General features: G+C 37.2%; 3 protein-coding genes across 5 annotated transcripts; all 3 read right to left on the reverse strand.

Moving 5' to 3' along the window:
* Positions 1 to 156: 156 nt before the first annotated feature.
* Positions 157 to 3,289, reverse strand: LOC103443502 (MDIS1-interacting receptor like kinase 2-like). The gene is made up of 2 exons (XM_008382407.4): positions 726 to 3,289; positions 157 to 601 (listed from the first exon to the last, which is right to left on the reverse strand). The coding sequence occupies exons 1-2, from the start codon at positions 3,139 to 3,141 to the stop codon at positions 300 to 302; spliced, it is 2,718 nt and encodes a 905-aa protein (XP_008380629.2). The 5' UTR covers positions 3,142 to 3,289; the 3' UTR covers positions 157 to 299.
* Positions 3,290 to 3,951: 662 nt separating this feature from the next.
* LOC103443597 (MDIS1-interacting receptor like kinase 2-like) lies at positions 3,952 to 7,365 on the reverse strand. Its single transcript, XM_008382510.4, has 2 exons — positions 4,615 to 7,365; positions 3,952 to 4,397 (listed from the first exon to the last, which is right to left on the reverse strand). The coding sequence occupies exons 1-2, from the start codon at positions 7,271 to 7,273 to the stop codon at positions 4,069 to 4,071; spliced, it is 2,988 nt and encodes a 995-aa protein (XP_008380732.2). The 5' UTR covers positions 7,274 to 7,365; the 3' UTR covers positions 3,952 to 4,068.
* Positions 7,366 to 8,800: 1,435 nt separating this feature from the next.
* On the reverse strand, positions 8,801 to 12,397 carry LOC103437437 (serine/arginine-rich splicing factor SC35-like). Of its 3 annotated transcripts, XR_001789849.3 has the most exons (9): positions 12,190 to 12,397; positions 11,922 to 12,080; positions 11,769 to 11,835; positions 11,585 to 11,656; positions 10,534 to 10,725; positions 10,204 to 10,441; positions 9,923 to 10,090; positions 9,275 to 9,571; positions 8,801 to 9,169 (listed from the first exon to the last, which is right to left on the reverse strand). XR_001789849.3 is itself a non-coding variant. In XM_008375932.4 (7 exons), exons 1-7 carry the CDS (start codon positions 12,263 to 12,265, stop codon positions 10,085 to 10,087), a joined length of 810 nt encoding a protein of 269 aa, XP_008374154.2. In that variant the 5' UTR covers positions 12,266 to 12,397; the 3' UTR covers positions 9,832 to 10,084. The 3 variants fall into 3 exon arrangements, 1 of the variants encoding a protein (XP_008374154.2); XR_001789848.3 differs by having other exon boundaries at positions 8,801 to 9,571; XM_008375932.4 differs by lacking the exons at positions 8,801 to 9,169; positions 9,275 to 9,571 and having other exon boundaries at positions 9,832 to 10,090.
* Between the last annotated feature and the right edge of the window lie 10,556 nt (positions 12,398 to 22,953).

Genomic DNA, 22,953 nt, shown 5'->3' on the forward strand with positions numbered 1-22,953 from the left:
AGAAAATGTAGTTCAGGTGGCTAAATTTATAATGCAATCTTCTGTTACTGCTCTGTTTCGATGTTGAATTCACACAGTGCACCGCAAGCTTCAGAGCTAAAGACTTCTGACTATAGAGATGTCTCCTTTTCTTTCTAATCATTAAAACTCCATCCATTTGATCAACGGTGCATTTTGTCGTTGAAACGAAACAAAAATAATTTGATAGGCAAGCCGTAACCACCTTGCAAATATCTGATGGCACACAAAGAAGTAAAGAACTTACAAAATTACAAGACCAATGGAATTCCTAAGTACCATTACTTACGATGATTTGAAATTTCATAAGAAATTTCGTGCATGGTAGGCCTAAACTCTGGATTTGCATTTAAGCATACAACCGCTAGCTTTAGGATAGTAAGAACTTCATCCAGAATTTTACCAGTCGGATGCGCAAGGCGATAATCCAACAAATCCGGCAACATTTTGTCTGTCCTGATTGCAGATGACAACAAAGACTCCACTAGAATGCTAGGGTACTTTCCTTTAATCACTTCCAGTGATAACACCCCAAAGCTGTACACGTCGCATTTCTCTGTCACCTTCATTGTGTAAGCAAGTTCTGCGACAAAGGGTAAACATTTTTTTTAGGAGAGATGTTGCATGAAATCGACACTTTAACAACACAACATGTTTAAATTGTATAGTAAGAAAAAATTTGTGGACTATTATATACTATGTATTACCTGGTGCTACGTATCCAATTGTGCCTGCAACCGCAGTCCAGTTAGATGAGTTATAATCTAGAACCTTAGCAGTGCCGAAGTCAGAAATCCGAACTTCATATTCATCATCTAGCAACATGTTCTTGCTGGATATGTCTCGATGAACAATTGGTGGAGACACGTCAGAGTGCATATAGGATAAACCATGAGCCACACCTTTAATGATATTCACCCTCTTACTCCAGTCCAACTTCTTAGCTTCCTCATCATTGGCCAATATTGAAAACAAGCTACCCCTTTCAAGGTACTCGTATATCAAAAATGAGTGCCGCGAATGTTGACAGAAACCATAAAGCTTAACAATGTTCCGATGGCGTATCTCAGTTAATGCCCTTACCTCGTTTAGAAACTCTTTTCGATTGCTCCACTCACCACCATCACAAGGGCTGTGGAGTTTCTTTACTGCTACCAAGTCATCCGAGGGCAGCATTGCTGTGTAAACACTTCCAGCTGAGCCTCTCCCAATGCAATATTTAGCATCAAAATCCTCAGTTGCTTTTATGATTTCTTCATACAATATTTTTCCATCAAATATCGATATTGCGAGCAATTCGAACTCTTTGGGTTGAATGTCACTTTGTTCGTTTTGTTGGAATTTCCTTTTTCTTCTCAAAGTGATATAGATTCCATAGAAAGCAATTATAAATACCCCAAAAGCAGGAAGCATGATCAAGAAGCACACAAAACCAATTTTAGAGTTAGGCTTCTTTTTTCTAGGACTATTTTTGCAGGGCTGCAGACCTGTAACATTCCCACACAAACCTTTGTTCCCTTGCAATGCCTCTACTGGAGCCTCCTGAAATGCTTTGTTGCTTGGAATCGGACCCCATAATTGATTGTATGATACGTCGACAAACTCCAAGCCACGAAGTTCCTCAAAAGCACGTGGAACAACACCAGAGAGGTTATTGTGAGAGAGATTTAGTGTCACCAAGCTTTCTAAATCACTAAATTCAGTTGGTATCCCTTCAGCAAGCGAGTTATGACTCAAATCTAGTACGGACAGCTGCATTAACCTCCCTAACTGAGTCGGAATTTCATAGCTCAACTTGTTGGCGCTCAAATTCATGTGGTGCATTTTCACAAAGTTCCCTATGCTGCTTGGAATTGACTGGCTCAAGTTGTTAGTGGACAGGTCAAGATACTCAAGATCAGTCAGTGATCCAAGTTCTTGTGGTATACCGCCCGAAAGTTGATTTTCATTGAGTATAAGCTTCACCAAAGAAGTAAGCCTTCCAAGTTCCATAGGGATCTTCCCAACTAAATGATTTGAAGAAAGATTAAGCAAATGTAGTTGAGTCAAGTTTCCAATCTCAGCGGGTATGAAACCAGTAATATTATTCCCTGCAATCTCAAGATTTTTTAGCCGCAGAGACCTACCCCATTTATGTGAAAGTTCACCATAAAATCTGTTGTTGCTTAGATTTATGTAATCCAAGTTCGGATAAACACCAAAATCTTCAGATATGTTTCCAGTGAGCTGGTTTCCATCAAGGCGGAATCTGTACAAGGTTGTGCAGTTCCTCAAGCTCTTGGGGATTCGACCTGTGAGACGGTTGCCATTTGCAGTGAAATTCATAAGCAGTCCACCCCGGCAAAGGCCCTCTGGCAAACGACCGGTGAAATTGTTTCTGGCAAGCCTCAGAACAGCCAAGTTCATGAGATTTGATATCACTTGGGGAATGGAACCTGAGAGGCGGTTGTCTCGTAGTTGTACAACTTGTAATCTGCTCAAATTCGCGATCGACATGGGAAGAGGACCACTGAGTCTATTCTCCATGAGATTTAGAACAACAAGAGACTTAAGCTGGTCTATTTCTTGAGGGACTGAGCCATTTAACTTGTTTTTATTTAGGTACAGGTTCTCGAGATTTTCTAGGAAACAGATTTCTGGTGGAATTTTACCCGACAACTTATTATCCGAGAGATCAAGATATATGAGTTTCGAGAGGGAGCTGATTTGAGGTGGGATGGAATCAAAGAGCTTATTCTTGCTGAAATCAAGGTATACAAGATTAGGGAAGGAGACAAACGGAAATTCTTGTAGCCTACCTTGTAAACCGGAGTTGGTAAGGTTTATCTTGCTGACACTTCCTGCAGGGTTACATGAAATCCCAGTCCACATATTACATGGGTTTTCATTAGCTTTTTGATTTCTTGAAGAATTGGTGGCGTTGCTGGGAAGGTAAGTCCATGAGCTTAGATTTTGGAGCTGGGTTTGGTTTTGAATGCTGGCTTTCCATTTGAGAAGAGCCTCTGCTTCATCATTAGAACTAGCAGAAGCGAACGCAACGTAGTTTGGTGACAAAAGCAGCAGAACATACAAGATAAGGCAATAAGCAAGAGAGCATACCTTATCACCAGTTGGACTTCTCATGGCTTTTATTTGAGCATACAGTGTTTATTCAGGGCTTGAAGGATTTATTTGCAATGCCATTAGATGTTATTCTGCCATCCTGCTTATTTCAAGATGGTGTGCTGAAGACTTTGAAAATACTTCAGTCAAACACTCAAAAGTCTTTGGGAATGTTTGTCTCTTTCCACAAATTGTTCTTCCATTGCGACCTTTGAATTTTCTTGTTGAATTACATGAAAATAATAGGCATTTGGTCCAAGTGAGGGTCCATTCCAAGTGACGGTGAAAACCCTCTATTCATGAAGGAAGTTAAGGCTCCACAAAAAAATCAATTAGCAGTGGAGAGAGTAACCCGACTCCTTATAAACCCTTGCAATGTTTCTTAATATTCCAATCACATCCTCACAATCTGTTTGACATTGTGGCACAGGGTACCGGATGGTCGCCATCATTGAGCACCTCTCGCAGGACAAGGCGTATTCACACCTAGAAATCTTGCAGAAGTCGGTACATAAAACAAAAAAGAAAAGGGAAGAAGTCTTAACCTTCTCACCGTGGCCTACAAACTCACAAGCCGCAAGCATATAAACTCAGATTTTTCTCTCTAGTTGCTACATACGTACTTGCTATCCGCTTTTAATTTTTCTTTTTTTGGTGCTAACTAACCCGTTTTTTTATTCAAGCGATAATCTACACTAAATTAATATAAACTAAAGGAATCGAACTTTGGTGCAAAACCAAAAGAAAAAATTACTCAAGCCAACTTGACTACTTGAAATAGTAAGGTTATATATCTAAATTTACATGACATTAGAAAAACAAAAAGAAAAACGAAAACAAATTATACCAAGTCTGCACCAGAATTATAGTATATACATATATACCACAGTTAATATGGAGATTAGCCAAGTTAAAATCCTCTCTAAATTCCTCACCTACTACAAAAATTCAGCGCTCTACCTGTCCCTTCTCTATATCGGAGATTTCGAGTGATATAATCTGAGAAATGTCGTACATTGTCGGCCTAAACCGAGGATTTTCATGTAAGCATGCAACTGCTAGCTTAAAGACAGTAGTAAGTTCAACCAGAACTATATCTGTGGGTGGTGCAATGCGATCATCTAACAAATCCCCGAGCATTTTGCCTTCCCTGAGTACTGGTGATAACAATGACCCCATTAGATTACTCGGGTGCTTTCCTTGAATCACTTCAAGTGCCAACACGCCAAAGCTGTAGACGTCACATTTCTCAGTTACCTTCAATGTGTATGCAAACTCTGCCAAAAAGGTATAAGTAGAACAAAATTTAGATGTCAGACAGTTTTCCTTTAGAGATCTGCCCAAGAGCATATAAAAGGAAATGATCTTATGTCTAATAATATGGCATGTTCTGCGTCAGATTATCTATTGATCCGGTGAATTTTTCTCCGAATATGCAGTTCAGATACAGTTTAACAACGTACGTAATGTAATGGAAAACCAACAAGAAATTACCTGGTGCTACATATCCAAACGTGCCTGCAACTGCAGTCCAGTTAGAAGAGTTAATCTCGAGTAGTTTAGCAGTGCCAAAGTCGGAAATGCAAGCCTCATATTCATCGTCCAGCAAAATGTTCTTGCTGGATATGTCTCTATGAACAATAGGCGGGGACACATCAGAGTGCATGTAGGATAATCCATGTGCCACGCCTTTAATGATATTCAGCCGTTTACTCCAATCCAATTTCTTAGCCTCCTCATCATTGTCCAAGATTGAAAACAAGCTACCCCTTTCAAGGTACTCGTAAACCAAAAACGAATGTTGTGAATGTGAGCAGAAACCATAAAGCTTGACAATGTTCCGATGGCGTATCTCAGTTAATGTCTTTACCTCATTTAGAAGCTCTTTCCGAGTGCTCCATTCACCATCAGATGGAGTGTGGAGCTTCTTTACAGCTACCAAGTTATCTAAGGGCAGCTTTGCTTTGTAAACACTGCCAAACCCCCCTCTTCCAATGCAATATGCATCATCAAAATCCTCAGTTGCTTTTATGATTTCTTCATAAAACAACTTGCCATCAAAAATTGAAATCGTGCGCAGTTCGAATTCTTTAGGCTGCATGTCACCCTCTTCTGTTTGTTTGCATTTATTTCTTCTTAGTAAAGTGATGTAAATTCCACAAGCAATTACAATTGCCCCCACTGCAGGTGGCAAGATTATGTGCACAACTTTGGAACCAGTTTTCGATTTATGCTTCTTTTCACCAAGACTATTGTTGCAGGGCAGTAGACCCGTAGCATTGCCACACAAACCATTGTTTCCTTGCAATGCTTTCACGGGAGCCTCTTGGAGTGCTTTGTTATTCGGAATTGGACCACATAACTGATTGTTTGATATATCGACAAACTCCAAGCCATGCAGGTCATCAAAAGTACTTGGAATAACACCAGAAAGGTTGTTGTGGGAGAGATTTAGCGTCACCAAACTAACCAAACTAGAAAACTCAGTTGGTATCTCTCCAGCAAGAATGTTATGACTCAAATCCAGCACAGACAGCTGCAGTAACATGCCCAACTGAATTGGTATTCCATGGCTCAACTTGTTTTTGCTCAAATTCAGGTGGTGAAGTTTTGCGAAGTCCCTGATACTACTTGGTATCGACTGGCTCAAATTGTTTGCGGACAGGTCAAGATACTCGAGCTCAGTCAGTGATCCGAGTTCTTGAGGTATACCACCAGAAAGTTGATTGTCATTCAATATAAGCTTCACCATAGAAGTCAGCCTTCCAAGTTCCACGGGGATCTTCCCGACCAAATGATTTGAGGAAAGATTAAGCAAACCGAGTTGAGTCAAGTTTCCAATCTCAGGTGGTATGGATCCAGTGATGTTGTTCCCTGCAATCTCAAAATCTGTTAGCTGCAAAGACTTGCCCCATTTGTGTGAAATTTCACCGTAAAACTTATTGTCGCTTAGGTTTATGTAGTCCAAGTTCGGATAAACACCAAAGTCTTCAGAAATATTTCCAGTGAATTGGTTTCCATCAAGGCGAACTCTGTACAATGTTGTGCAGTTTCTCAAGCTTTCTGGCATTCGACCTGACAGACGATTGCCATTTGCAGTGAAATTGTTAAGCCTCCCACTTTTGCAGATGTTCTGCGGCAAATGGCCAGTTAAATTGTTTCTGGCAACTCGTAACACAACCAAATTCATGAGATCTCCTATCACTTCTGGAATGGAACCCGAGAGCAGGTTGTCACGAATATACAAAACTTCTAATCTGCTCAAATCACCAATTGAAATGGGAATAGGACCGCTGAGCTTATTCTCCATGATATTTAGAACAACAAGAGACTTCATGTTCCCAATGTTTTCCGGTATAGGGCCTGAAAGATTGTTCCGGTATAGTTCGAGCACAGTAAGGTTCATAAGGTCACATAAGGATTCCGGGATAGGACCTGAAAGGTTGTTGCTGTAAAGGCTGAGATGGCTGAGAGATATCAGATTCCCTATTTCTAGAGGAATAGAGCCAACAAGCATGTTTTGATACATGTATAAAAATCTTAATCTTTTTAAGTCGACAAAAGTTGGTGGGAAGGAACCTGTGAGATTGTTGGTGTTCAAGTAAAGCTCTACCAAATTCGAAAGGTTACCAATTTCTAAAGGAATGGAACTATTAAGAAAGTTCCTACACAAGTTCAAGTAAGTGAGATTGGTTAAATTTCCGAAAGAAGAAGGAATCGAACCATTCAAATTATTAGCGGACAAATCAAGATGGACTAGTTTGGAGGGTTGACTGATTTGAGATGGAATGGCACCAAAGATCGAGTTCACGCTGAGATCGAAGTACTCAAGATTCGGGAACAAGGAGAATGAAAATCCATCGAGCGTACCTTGTAAGCCAGATTTTGTGAGGTTTATTTTGGTGACACTCATGGCACCATTGCAAGAAATGGCAAACCAAGTGCATGGACCAGTTGCGTTGGAAGGGTGCTGCCATGAAGCTAGGCGTGCGTGAGGATCTTGAAGACCGGTTTTCCATAGCAGAAGAGCAGCAGCTTCTTCAGCAGACGTAGCAAAATCAAATGCTGATGAACCGAAAACAATCAAGAACACAAAAAGGAAGCTCAGAGAGCTGGAACAGTTCTTAAAGGTTGGTGATGGAGATGCTCCCATGGTGCTTGTAATGGCTTTAACATCCCACAGATGTTCTTGTTAACAAATTTATGTACAGAGTTTCAAAAACTTGGAAAGCTTACTTCGTTGTTTTGCAAAATTTCTTGTGATGAGACCAATTAATTAAGACTTCAAAACTTAAAAATGTTCTCGGAGAAAATTATTATTATCCATATTTTTAGTCAACTTGTTTTTTCAAAATTTATATTGGAATCTGACCATTGAATTTCTTTGATATTTGACAGCATAGAATATTTCAGAAAATACTGAGCCCATAAAAATTTCTTTCATATTTGCACGTTTTTGTTTAAATTATAAAGAGAATCTAATATTGAATGAGTCCAACATGTTTTTTTTAATAATATGAAGTCAAAAGAGAAAATCGTAGTGATAGTCCCTCAACTTTAACTCGTTTGGAGAAAAGATCCATCAATTAAAAATTCATGATCATTGGTCCATTGACTCATCAAAACGTGCAGTTATGGTCATTTTCATCAACTCCATTAGAACTTCAACTAAAATGAGTCACGTGCATGGCATGTGAGGCCAAATCAAGGATCAAATATGGAAAACCAATGAGAAAAATTGTAACGGTCTCTCAACTTTAACCTAATTTGAGAAATGGTCCATCAACTTTAACCTAGTTGAAGCAATGGTCCCTCAACTACAACTCAGTTGTGGCAATGATCCTTCCAACATAACCCATTTTGGTGGAATTCTGACGGATTTGAGAAAATGGACCATAACTGCACATTTGGATGAGTTAAGGGACCAATAATCATGGATATTTAGTTAAATGATCATTGCTCCAAGAAAGATTACGATTCTAATTTTAATATAAAATTCCAACATTGAACAAACTATGACATTACAGGCAATTTAGTTGACCTTTTGTTATTATATTTCAAGTTGAACAAGTTAAGTGAGCAATAGAATAACACGTCATGAAACACGCAGCACACTTCGGCACTGCCGTAGGATCGACAGATTGCGTCTTGTGAAGACTCGGCAACAGTTTTTAGAGGCCAAATCCTCAAAGAGTGGCGTAAGATTGAAATCGGACCAAGTCTTGCCTCTTCGAGGATGCACCCGTTGCTTGAAAAAACGTCTCACATTTGCTTCATCGTGCAGAGCAGATCTTGCATTTTTTCCTCTTGGCGGCTATACAAGGTCACGCGGTCATTCCAAGAAATGTAACATAGCAAAAATCAAAATTGCAACACGCAAGACTTGCCCACACCCTCGATTACACCAGTGACATTCAGGGGCAACATCGAAATGCCAAGCGCTTAAAGTTTATGGAATAGCATTATTAGTCCAAGATATCACAGTGAAGTGTGGCCTGGTCCTTCCCCTGCTAGACTTTGAATAACAGAACCCAAAACGCAGGTCTCCTTCAACATCGAAGGAACATGTTACATTGCGATTATAGCATATAGGAGTTTTAACAATGGTATCGAGATAATCTTACAAAGAACCCAAAGAAATTCACCGAAATTAAAGAAAAATTGCACAATCCTAGTCACATAGCTTAATCACAATTATTACTTAACTTGGTTGAACATGAATAATATTTCACATAGCTGAACAAGTACCCTGTGTCAGTAATTACCTAAATATACCAACTATTGCATCAACAAGAGCATGACTCGAGAATATTCACCGCGCGGCGGCAGCTGCCAGCAACTAGCTAATGATCGATCATAACCCGCCCACCACCCCTACTAGTCCCAGAAAAGAAAAGCAAAACAAAAGTCGATGTGTTTTCCTATAAACTGCATCTGCTCCTATAAGGTAAATACTGCACCAGCTCCTACTTAAAAAAAATACTGCATCAGCTACATGCAATGGCAAGTGAATTCCGACCAACTTAGGCAACCACAGCATCCACGATTCCTTTAAAGGACCAAACTTTTACGATCAGTGAGCAAAATCAGTGTGATCAAGGGAAAAAACAAAAACCAAAGGATATAAGACTGGAAACATGAGTTTTACTCTTACCAACCAGAGTTTCATGAAAGCAAAACAGGTTAAGAGCAGACCGCAATCAGCAAGAACATGACATTGACATCTACCATTTGTGTAGTTAAAATAGCACCAACAGCTAGTACAGCATCTCGTCAACCAGCAAGTTCACTTTTCCCGGAAACCACTAAATAAGGCCAATATTGCAAGTAGGAAAAGACCAGACTGCAATCAGTGTGGACATGACACATTGACATCTACCATTTCTGTACCAACAGCTAGTACAGCTACAGCATCTCGCCAATCAGCAATGTTCACTCTTCCCGAACATCACTAAATAAGGGCAGTATATGGACACCATAAGTATACGAACAAAGCACATTTCAGTTTAAGGAAAGAAAAAACAAACACAAGTAAAAATAACGGAGCAGAAAAAACACCAGCAATCAAAAAGCTTAAAACAAATACAAATAGAAAGAAACCAAAAAGATTAAATATTCTGAAAAAAAAAAATACAACTATAGAACCTAACAAAGTTGCAATATAAAACTATAACAAGAAAACTCCCATCGCATGGGCTGCTAAGGCCATCATAAAAACTACAGCAAACACTTTATATTGTACCAGCCCATTAATAAGAATACAAAAAGCTACAATCAAACTTAGATGAGTTAAAAAACTCACTGTCTCCAACAAAGAAATGTTTAACCTTCAACAAAACTGCAGGAAGTCAAAAGTAACATTCAATACGTTGATCCATAATATAAAACTCATCCTCCAACAATGAATGCAGACACAAGCCCTCAAGCCAAAAGTTATCATCTCGGGCCACAAGTTGAGAGTCCATCATTCCTGCAGAACAAATATAACTTAAACAACTCGTACAGAGACTTATTCATCCAATAGTATGTTGCAATCCAACAAAAGGAACAATTAACTGTCTGTCTTGAGGTTTATGGGCTTACATCAGCGTCAGATTTACGAGGGGAAGGACTTGGAGAATCATCACGTCGTCCATGTGGTGAATCATCTTTGGGGGTAGGAGAGCGTTCCTTGCGGTTGCGTCCAAAAACATTCTCACCCCTAGGTGGTGTCGTACGAGGAGACGCGCTTCTCTGAGGAGATGCACTCATGCGAGGAGATAAGCTCCTCCGAGGAGATGGGCTCCTGCGAGACTTGGAGCTATTCCGAACAGGAGAGGCACTTTGAAGTACACAAGGTTTGCATCAAATAACACATTAGTAAGGCACAATAGTTCATGATAAAAAACATAAAATAGAAGCAATATTTTATACCTTCCATATGACCGGCTCCGACTACGCCGCTCATCATCATATCTGGCCCTCTTACGATTACCAGGACTTGCACTGCGGCTCCTACTTCTGTAGCGATGCTCTCTTTCACTCCTATGGTGCCTGTCACGACTATACCTCTCCCTACTTCGACTACGAGTTCCGTAATCCTTTTCCTTATATTCATCTCGATACCTAACAACTTTTAGGGTCAGTTGCTGCAACATAATTTCCACAAATTTTGTAGACTCATGACAATGGTAAAGCTTTCCGTAAACACACAATTACTAACATATATGGTCGTATTAGATACCAAAAACAAACACCTTAAATCCATGTAAAATCTGTTCAGTGAGAATAGAGGCCTAAGTCGTAAGAACTGTACTGATCAACTCAATAGGAGGAAAAAAAAAGTCAGCTCCAAGGAACAGGTGTACCATTGCAATAATCAAATAACTGAAACAGAGACATCACCCTCCACCCAAAAGCATCATGCATCATGCAGCGTTAATAAATAGTTAAGAGCTCTCTGTCAACAGCAAACGAGAAAGACAATGCAGATCAAATTCAAAACAACTGAGCCCACCTGAGCCCAAGAGTCGTCTTCCATTATGCTACGAACTCCAATTATGAAAACAAAAACAGTAACTGATGCACAAGCCCCCCAGTTAAAAAAAATTAAAGAAAAGAAAACAGTGAGCTGCTAAAAAAGACACAAATCTCCCCTCCTTGATAAGTCCAAACTGATACACCTCTCACCCTATGCTACAACAGCATATCACCTAGCACATATGCAGGTCCACTTCAATGGCAACTGATAACCATCAACTGCTAAAGTTAATGCCTAGATGTACTAAAGTAAACAGCAAGCTACGAATACCGACTAAATACAGCACACACATATTATTCAGAAGGAACTGAGAAATCAATATGCAGTAACGCAGGACTAAAAACGCAACATTAGAACACAAAATATCGCTTTTACCCAATTCTAGTTCAAACAGGAATACAACGATTTCTGCTCCACCCAATTCCAGCAGAGAAGAAATCTTACCTAGGACGAGGACTTCGGCTTCGGGACCTTGATTTGAGCTTGGAAGTTGATTCACTTACCCTACCCTTGTGGCTACAAAATCAAAATTTTCAAATTGTTAAAATAGCAAAACTCCAACAACAAAAAATCAGAACTTGCAACAAACCAAATACACAATACCCATAATATCAAACAAAAAACTTACATTCGCTCCGCATTGGGGCCGTACTTAGCAAACTGAACCATAATCTCTCTTCCATCAACAACTCTCCCTGAAATCAAATTCAATTATTTAATTACAAAACCCTACCTTCTAATTAAGCTCATAAGAGCCTATGAGAGAGAGAGAGAGAGGAACCATCGAGCTTCTCCACCGCCTTATGCGCCTCGTCCTGATACTTATATCGGACAAAAGCAAATCCGCGAGAATCGCCAGTCCTCCGGTCTCGGGGAATGAAGACATCGACGACCTTGCCGTACTTGTCGAAGAGCGGGAAGAGGTCGTCCGCTGTGGTTCCTGGTAAACACAAACCAAACAAAGAGAGAGAAAAAGTGTCAGCGAGAGAGAGACTTAGGGCTTTCAGCAAGGGGATGGAGGAGGAGGAGAAGGGTAAAAGGCGAATTACGGAAAGTGATGTTGAGGACGAGGAGGGAGTAGGTGTCTCTGATGTCCGGAGGTCCGGATCGACCGAAGTGCGACATCTCCGAGAGGGATTGGAGCGGCGAGCGTGTGTTAGTCTGCGGCGGACTAGGGATCGGGAGCGCTAGGGTTTGTGATTTGTGGTGGGGGATTTTGGGAGCACAGTGAAAGGATTTAAGATATTGGGCGGCATGTTGACGAATATGCCCCTATTTTTGTTTCTATATTCAACGTGTTTTTGCGGTTTACTCTGTTTACCTGACTTCATCCGGTTTTGTCCGCTTTCCCGCCAATATGTAGATTCCATAAGATGCAACGTTTTTTTTTTTCTTTTTTTTTTCTAAACCATCAAATAATACTTGTGTTTCTCTTATAGGGAACCTACTTGTCTCATCATTTACGATTAACAAATATTTACAGTCCAAACATTATAACTATAACTTCTCATTATCTTTGTCATCATCTAAAGATCATAATGCAAAAAATTATTCAATTTGGAAATCTTGTAGTCATTCATATACATAAAACGATAGACAGTTCATCAAGGATGATACTTGTTACCAAAACCATAGATTGGTTTGACACGTATAGAGTCTAGACAATTTCCAAATTGAATGATCTTTTGCAGATTTAATATTTAGACGATGCTAAAGAGAATAAACAGTTCAGATTATGATATTCGAACGGTAAAAATTTATTAACTGTAAGTAGGGTGACAAGTAGGTCATCTCATGGAAGAAACACAAGCATTATCCTAAGAGATATAGCATCTAACATTATTAATAGAATCGATAAGAATTTTGGAGTCTTCAACGGTTGTATGAGAATAGCCAGCTCGAACATTATGCAGTAACTAATCTCCAAGAGCTATATCTTCATAAGTGAGGACATCAGCAGGACCAAGATCTAGAGGAATGGACCACCATGAATGACGAAACTGGAAGCTGCATATGGCAGATGAGAATAACAGAACCATTAAAATTGAGCTTGACAGAAGAGTAATGTTACACTTATTGTATTTTTCATGTTATATTTGTACCATATGTTTATGCTACATTTGTACTACATTTTAAACAAATGTAGGATCTATCAACACATGTGTCTCATTAAAAATGATACAAATATAATATATAAAATATGATAAGAATAGCATTTTTATTAACAGGATGATACAAAGTAATGATGCAAATAATACTGGTGGTATGATCTCTCTTCCTTTTAAATGTGTTGTGGTACCATGGTTTGTGCCTCACATAGCGCACCAAGGAACCTCAAAGGAGGAGGCCCAATATGTTTTTATATATAATGTCCTCACACTATAATCGGGTATGTGCAAGTTGTCCTTTACATAATTACGGAATGAGCTTATGTAAGTTGAGTCCTATTTTATTCCAAGGCCAATGGTTAGCCTAAACCTATAAAATTATTTCAAACTCATAAAATCTTAACACATAATATTTATAGTCAAACAATTGATCTCCAAGCAAATGAAGTATCTAATAAACCTTTCTTTATATGGAAAATATATACAACACGGAGTGAAGATAATAAATTTGTATCAAACTCATTATTCACAAGATTCGAACCTAAGGCTTCTTATTTAGGGCTAACTACATTTCACATCCTTCAGGTTTAGGATGATCTTCATAATAGACCATAAAGTTTTAATTTTCTCATTTTCTCATTTTGCACTATAAGGGATTGAAATTGTATCAATGTATGCTTTCGGTAGGGTTGATCATTTGATCCTTCATTATTAGATTGATGAGATAGCATGAGAAACTTATATGTGACAACGTGTAAGCTATATTTGCACGACAGTGATAAAAAAAAAACTCATCAATTTGATGAAGAATTAGATGTTTAAAAAAACAAAAGATATAGATTAAGTTTAAAAGATCAAAGTCTAATGCGAGAAAATTATAACCTCATAACATATTTGAAAACCACATCAAATTTAAAATGTAGATATATTGACAACTTGAATAACATTAGCTTTCTAGTTTCTACCATGTTTCCTTGGGGTTTGAGTTTGTCTTCTCAATCTTTGTTTATCTGCTGGAGTAAGTTAAGGCCCCGTTTGGTGGGCAGTATGGAATGGGATGTGATGGGTTATTTCTAATTAAATTAGACTTGTAGCCCAGCTAATATTGGTGAGAAAAATTGTAGCACGGACTGAATTGACTACAAATCTGAAATAAGGGAAAATATGATGGGTTATGTAACCCAACCACATACATGGTTTATTTAACTCATCCATGTCAATCAAATCATATTCCTAAGATCAATCTCATTCAGCCCACCGAACAAGCTATAAGTCCTCATCACTTGAAATTCAAACTCAACTCCCAGCATGAATCTCTCGTACAATTTTTGCCTTTGGGGTGTAGTCAAATGACTCAAATTTGTCATGCTAAAGAAGCCTTTGTGGTTTTCAAAGAAAAAAAAAGAGCTTTTGTGTGGAAAACTATGTCATATACTCTATATGGTGAGTTGATGTTACAGAAACTTTTTAAGTCTGCTTTTTAGTGTTTTATTTTTTATTTATTAATTTAAGCTATTTTAAAGGTGCCACTTAGTAGTTAGTACTATGATTTAGTAATATTTCTCTTCACTTAGAGCAAGTCCACCCATGGACATTGCTCGGGGGACAGGGGAGAGGAAAGGGCCCGAGGCCCTGTGAACTTGCTCCAGCGTTGAAGGAGCTCGAGCAGAGGTGAGGCCCGAGCTTCGGGCCTGTGAAGAGTTGACAGCCCGAGAGCCCGAATGGGTGTGACGTCAGGCTGACGCCAGCCCTGGCGTCTGACCTTTTTTTTATTTTTTTTTTGTCAGGCGCATGCACCCCACTCGCACGTGGGGGCGTGTCGCACAACCATTTTTCAGAAAAGTCAGCCGACTTTTCAGACATAAAAGTTACCGTTGGGAAGCCACGTGGCTTCCCACGGTCCGTTCGATCTCAACGGCTCTTTAATTTGGACCGTTGGATCTCAACAGTAAAAAAAATAAATAAAATCTTATTTAATATCAACTGTTCGATCTGAGATCAACGGTCGATATTAATATGCTTTATTATTTATTTGTTACATACTTTAATTATAATTATTTGTTTGCATTATTTATTTGTTACATACTTTGATTATAATTTTTTGTTTGTATTATTTATTTGTTTCCTACTTTAATTATAATTATTTGTTTGTATTATTTATTTGTTACCTACTTTAATTATAATTATTTGTTTGTATTATTTATTTGTTACATACTTTGATTATAATTTTTTGTTTGTATTATTTATTTGTTACCTACTTTAATTATATTTATTTGTTTGTATTATTTATTTGTTACCTACTTTGATTATAATTATTTCTTCTCCCCCATTGTGTAGCTAATTCAAGCACAAGCTTGGTATGGTGCCAAAACCAAAAGCAAAAATAAATCATTCAACCGGTGGGAATGTTGGAATATTGTCAAAGATTGTCCTAAATTCAGAGTTGTGTCTGTCGGTCCAGAAGTTGTCATGAACAGCACCCTGCTATACTCTACACCTGATAATGGTTCGCATGAAGATGATGCAGAAGAAGTGCCCAAAACGCCCATCCCTGAACAAGCGTCGGGTTCGACCCGTTATCCAATTAGGCCTCAAGGTAAGAAGGCTTCAAAGAGAAAAGGAAGTGCTTCCAAGCATGATTATGCAAAGTACATGGAAGAACTTACTCGCCATAGTGAATTGACTTTGGTGCGGGAAATGGCGAAATTTGAAGCTGATAAGGCTAAAGAAGAGGCAAAAGCTGCAGCTGTGGAGACAGAATTTCAAGCTAATCAGAGAGAAAGACAGCTACTTAGGCAAGAAAGGGAATTGGTTAGAGAAGAAAGAATGGCTCAACGAGATCGTGAGATTATGAACACGCCTTTAGAAGGGAAGTCTCCAAATTCTAAATATTTTTGGAAGTCGGAGAAAGAGGATGTGGTGCGTATGAGGCGTGCAAGAGAAGCGAGAGCAAGAGGAGATGGTCCTAGCAGCACAAATTGGTTAAGTGATGTTGCATAGAGTACTTTTTGCAATCGGAGCCCATAGTTTTCCAATCACCTTGGGTTGTAATTTATTATTTATTTAATTGAGTATTTTATATTGTTTCCAATTTATTGAATTTAGTACTTTATTTAAAGTGAGAGTAAATTTATTTAATATGGTAATATATTTTTACTATAAGAGAATCTTTATTCAAATGACATAAACACACCAAATAAAAAACTCATGAAATGAACACCAAATAAAACGTACCAAATAAAATTACATAAACACACCAAATAATAAAAACCTCACTAAATGAACTAAAATAAAACACACCAAATAAAATTACATAAACATACCAAATAATAAAAACACACCAAATGAACTTAATTATCTTCAGCTTGTTTCAATGCCCACTGGTGCTCTATCAAGTCATTTTGCCTAGCATTGTGCATGTCTAGCCTTTGAAATACAATATATCATTGAATGACCCTTTCATTGTAACGTTCATCCCTTTCTAATGGCTCATGTTGCACGGGCTCATCAGTGGTGTCATGAGCACAATATATACGTGTTCTTGAATTGTTCATCGTGTCTGGCTCATATTCATCAACGGCTTCATAATCGTACTCATATTCCACAATCATGTTGTGAAGAATGATGCACGTCATCATGATGGATCAAAGCGACTCTACATCAAACAATCTGGCAGCACCCCTGATGATTGCCAGAGAGCTTGAAGGATACCGAAACAACGCTCCACATCCTTCCTGCACCCCTCTTGACACCTTGCAAAGTGTTTTTCCTTTGCACTTCGCGGACGTGACACTGTTTTGACAAATGTTGACCACCTTGGGTAAATGTCGTCAGCTAGGTAGTATGGCCCATCGTACATACGTATGTTGACCTCATACGTGACTTTTGGTGCCTTTCCTTGCAGGACATCGTTGAACACTAGGGATTGGGCAAGGACGTTGAGGTCATTTTGAGCTCCCGGAACCCCGAAAAAGGCATGTCAAATCCATGTATCAAAGGATGCCACCGCCTCCAAAGTGATACTTTTTGCTCCTTTTCTGTCTCCATAAGCACATTGACATGCACTTGGACAGTTTTTCCACGTCTAATGCATACAATCAATGCTCCCAATCATCCCAGGAAAACCTCGCATCTCGGCATTCTTCAGAAGCCTTTCCAAGTCCATATGAGTAGGTTTCCGGAGGTATTCTGCGGTATAGATAGATTCGATTGCTCCGCAAAACCTCATCAGGGACTCAAGAATGAGTCCCTTCTTTTGCTGAAAGTAAGAATCATGGTTGCAAACAGCAATCATGATTTTGTTGAACAAATGTCGTTACATTCTAAAACGACGTCTGAAGTACGTATCAGGAAATGCACTATTATGGACAAAATAATCGTCCAACAGTTCCACACCTCGTTGTTGCCTCCTTCTATCAAGGTTTCTAGAATGGGTGGGCCTGTATATCTAAGCCACAACTTGGATGACTCGACGGGAATGTGAGTCTCTGGCCATTCTTGATTCGTCATCTCTCATTCTCCACTCCTCATCTTCTTCCTTCTCATTTTGGGCTATATGGAGATTGAACATTCCTTCAGATTGGTTAAACAATTCTTCCTCTTCTTGATCGATTTCCCACATCATGCTTGAAGAAGAAGACATTGTAAGTAGAAACTATGAATAATGATACAGATTTTGATTTGGTGAAGAAGGAAGCAGAAATTATAAATAATGATAGAGATATTGAGAAAATTGGTGTGAGGTTTAAAAGGATGGATGATGGATTATATGGAGGATTCTGAAATGATTAGGTTGTAGATAGTGTCACGTGGCATGCCGTTATTCGTTAAAAATCTCATCGAAATCTATCCAAAAAAATTCTGAAAAGATAACGACACGTGGTACGACGGCATTGGATAAAAATCTTATCGAAATCCATCACCAATAATTATCTTTTCAGATAATGACACGTGACGCAACGAGAACGATTTAAAATCTGATCGAAATCTATCCTCAAAGATTTTGAAAAGTTAACGACACGTGGCACGATGACATTGGATAAAAATCTTATCGAAATCTATGACCAATAATAGTCGTTTTGGGTAAATGACACGTGGCGCAACGAGAACGATTTAAAATATCTTATCCGAAATTACAGATAAATTTATTTAGTATTATTTTGTAAAAAAAAAAATTAATAATATTTTATTGCCTATTGCCAGGGCTATTCAAGTGCAACGATAGAGATGCAAAAGACAGTTACTGTTCATTATGGCAGTTACTATTCACATGGTGGATTGAATAGTGGATTGCCTGGGGGGAGGGCTCAAAGGGTGGAGTTGCTCTTATAAGATATAAGTTTTAGATTCGATTCTCGCTATAAGCAAATTTGAACCACATTATTGCTAGCCCGTTATGAAACTAAGCATTTTCTCTTCCCTTAGTATAAATAATATCGTTTGTTTAAAAAAATATATATTTTAAAGGGAAAAAAAAAGGTTCGGACCGGAAACACAATCATGTAAAATATGAATATCTTATTAATTTACCGCTTATCGCTTTTACTTTTATGGTTTTTCAAGTAGTACTAAGTATTGATTGCCACTTAAATACATATCAAATAAAAGAATGATTAATGACCACTTAAACACATGCATATCGATAAAAAAAAAGAAGGCATATTTGTCGATTTTTGTCCCCTAAATTTGTATAGAGTTGCCGATTTCCCCTCCCCTTCCCCCTCCCCCGAACTTTAATTTTAGTCAATTAACTCCTAAACTTTTATAATTAGTCAATTTCTCCGTTGAACTTTAATTTTAACCAATTAACCCGTGAACATTTATAATTAGCCAATTTCTCCTTTGAACTTTAATTTTAACCGATTACCTCCCTGAACTTTTTTAAACAACCAATTCCCCCCCTGACGCTAGATTTTAAAAAATTTCATTCAATTTTTTTTTTTTTTTTGATCACCCGGACAACACATGATAACTGTATGAGGACAAAAAGAATGAAAAATTGGATGAATGCAAATTGGATGAAAATTTTAAAATCTAACGCTAGAAGGGAAATTTGCTATTTATAAAATTTGAGGGGTTAATCGGTTAAAGTTACAGTTCATATGAGAAATTGACTAACTATAAAAGTTTAAGAAGGTAATCGGCTATAATTATAATTCAATAGAAAAATTGGCACCTCTATACTAGTTTGGAGGACAAACTGACAAATATCTCAAAAAACAAAGTAACTAACACATTTCCATTAAATCCCTTTTATTGCAATTGTAGTGGAAGCCATCTCATATCCCACGTATAAAGCATTAAAATTTTGCCTACAACGGAAAGAAATAGTGGAAGGTAAGTGCAGGCCCTTGTTTCATCACCAACTACTCCTCCCTAGCTAATTAAGTTTAATCCATAAACAATTGCATGCATGTGACCTTTTCAATTTTCCAAGCCTTTTGTTTTTGGTCAAATCCATTTTTCTAATTCAATGTTGAAACTTAAGACCTATCTCCTTTCAAAATCAAAAGAAAAAGAAGATTAAATCATATATTTGTTAGGAATAATTATGGTTGACAACTATGGAAAAAAATCTCCTAAAAAGTAAATACCTTTATGATTTATTTATTGTTTCATTTATACTCATTGCACGAGAAATTTTTAGTTGTGACAGGAATACGGATGGTACACTACGTGTTTTTATGTAAGTGATGGAAAATTTTAATTTTTAAGTTATTAATCTTTTAACATACATATCCTACCATTTATATAGAGACATGTGGTGTACCACCTCATGTAACGGTCACATTGAAAAATCTCTCTCATTGCACGATGTACATGGCGTGCAACCTTTTTTTGCCAGTGGTAATTACGATATAAAGTTTTGCCACATTTTGATTCGGATATCTAAGTGAACAACAAAATAATTTCGTAAATTTCAACGTCATCAAATAATACTTACTAGCATTCATGCATGCGTTTACGCTCGTGCAAAAGACATTTTTTGAATAACAGCTTGCTACGCGTGACTACACATTTTTTGAATCACATTATTTCTAACTCATTGTGAGGCTAAGCCCATCCCCCTTAGTTTAGATAATATCATTTGTTAAAAAAAAACAATCATTTGATAAATAATTGAATCAAATTATTATGCGCGTGCGAAAAACTTTTTTTATAACCAGCACTACGCCTCTTAAGATATTTTGAACGTGTTTAAAAATAGAGAAAATAATATTTGATAAACAACGCTTGAATCACATTATTGCTAACCTATTGTGAGGTCTAATTATAAAGAGTAAACTGTCGATTTGCCCCCTAAAATTTCACCGAACTTTCGATTTCCCCCCTGAACTTTTCGATTGGAAAATTAAGGACTCAAACTAATTTTTTTTAGCCAATTTGCCCCCTACCGTTAGTTTTTCAAACATTCCATCCATATTTTTGTTAAGTGAGATCATGTGCACAACATGTGAGGGTAGTTCAGTCATTTCACTCTTAAAAATGATTAAAAAACTGAAAATAATTTTTTTTTCTAAAAAAAATTTCCCTCTATTTTCCCTCTAATTCCTATCCTCAATTTTAATTTTCACTCATTCCTATGCATGAGAAATGACATACGGTGTTATTGTCTTCAAAAGTATCTAAGTTGGTCTTTTTCTTGAAGCATGTACTACCGTTTTTATTTTCTCTAACAAATTAATAATTTGACAAATGCTCATGGTGTTAAATGTGCAAGAATGCAATTGAAATATTCATAATTTGATTCTAGGTTGAGTTGTGCACTTTCTTCTCTTTTATAGTAATTAATTTATTATTTGAAAACATTGTACTTTGAGGAGGCAAGCAAAGCTTTGTGGAACTGCGTGGGTATGATATGCTTTTTTTTTTGTGTGATTTGGTTGGATACTATTGCTAGAAAATTGGAGGAATAGTTAGGATTAGTGCAGTTAGCCGATCTTTGGAGTTTTGATGCTGATGATTGGAGTAGTAATTTTTTTCTTTGACTTGTTGTAGTTTTTACTAAATGGCGGAAATGTTAACTGCTGGAAACTATTTTTATAACTCTTCTAACTCTTCTACTAGTAAAGTCTTAATGTCTCTAAAGTGAAGCACAACAGGTAACATGTTTATATTAATGCACTGCTTTGGAGACAATAACACCATGAGCATTTGTCAAATTATTAATTTGTTAAAGAAAATAAAAATGGCAGTACATGCTTCAAGAAAAAGACTAACTTAGATACTTTTGAAGACAATAACACCATATGTCATTTCTCATGCATAGGAATGAGTGAAAAATAAAATTGAGGATAGGAATTAGAGGGAAAAAATAAAGGGAAAGTTTTTTCTTCTTAAATTTATTTTCAATTTTTTAATCATTTTTAAGAGTGAAATGACTTAACTACCATCACATGTTATGCACATGGTCTCACTTAACAGAAATATGGATGGAATGTTTGAAAAACTAACGGTAGGGGGGCAAATTGGCTAAAAAAATTAGTTTGAGTCCTTAATTTTTCAATCGAAAAGTTCAGGGGGGGAAATCGACAGTTTACTCAATTATAAATAGGGAACTTTAACGAAAAGCTCCCGGTACTGTTCACTTTAACGAAAAACCACATTTTTACACTAAAAAGTCAATCCTGGTACCATTCACTTTACCCTTTATTTTGTCCTTATCATTAAAACTCAAAGTTTTCAAGCCCTAAACTATTACCCCAATTGAAATTGACCCCCAGTTGGTAAATTAACCCCTTAAACTATTTAAAATTAGCCAATTAACCCCTTACCATTAGATTCTGTCCACTATTTCGTCAAATTCAAAGAAAAATTAGTCTTTTCATCATCAACTCTTACTTGTCAGTTATATCCACCAATAAAATAATGACACGTGGATATGAAATAATTCAAAAACTTATAGCATAATAGGAAACATAAAAAAATTAAACGAAACATTCAAGTAAAAGACCATTTCACATTGTCATTACACATTATTATGTGTCCACATGTCTTAATTTTATTGGTGGTTATAAGTGACATGTAAGAATTGATGATAAAAAGACTAATTTGCCCTTGAATTTGATAGCATAATGGACGAAATCTAACTATAAGGGGTTTATTGGCTTTATTTCAAATAGTTCAGGAGGTTAATTTACCAAAAAATAGTTTAGGGGGTCAATTTCAACTGGAATAAGAGTTCAAAGGGTCAAACAACAATTTCCCCTATAAATAAATGAAAAATAAATAAGACCTGCACACAAAAAAAAACTAATTATAAAAAAACATTGTTTATATGATGAAAATACTCTTGCATTATTTGATGCATTATTTTGGACTGCTTTTGAACATTTTTGTTTGAGGGGCATTTCAATTATGCAAACTATATATAAAAGTAATGCTAGGTAGATTAAATTTGTCAAGTAAATAATTTGTCACAAATGAGAAATAAACACATTAATCAAAATTTAAGTAATAATTCAATCGTTAACTTTCATATCATTTAGTTTACAAAATTTGGTCTACAAATTTAGTTTCCCTAACATTACCCTGTCTATAATATACCCTTGAAATCAAAGCCCACTCACATTTTTTGTTTTGCATCCCGCTAGGACTTTGTAGCTAGATTTCAGTGGCAAGCGAAAGAGATCACTGGTGGTTCTAACATATTTTTTGTTAATGTAGAAAATTTATTTCCTGTTAGTAGTGTAATATCCATCCTAC

Source organism: Malus domestica, chromosome 15 (genome assembly GCF_042453785.1).
Source record: "Malus domestica chromosome 15, GDT2T_hap1".
In the NCBI taxonomy this organism is placed as follows: Eukaryota; Viridiplantae; Streptophyta; class Magnoliopsida; order Rosales; family Rosaceae; genus Malus; species Malus domestica.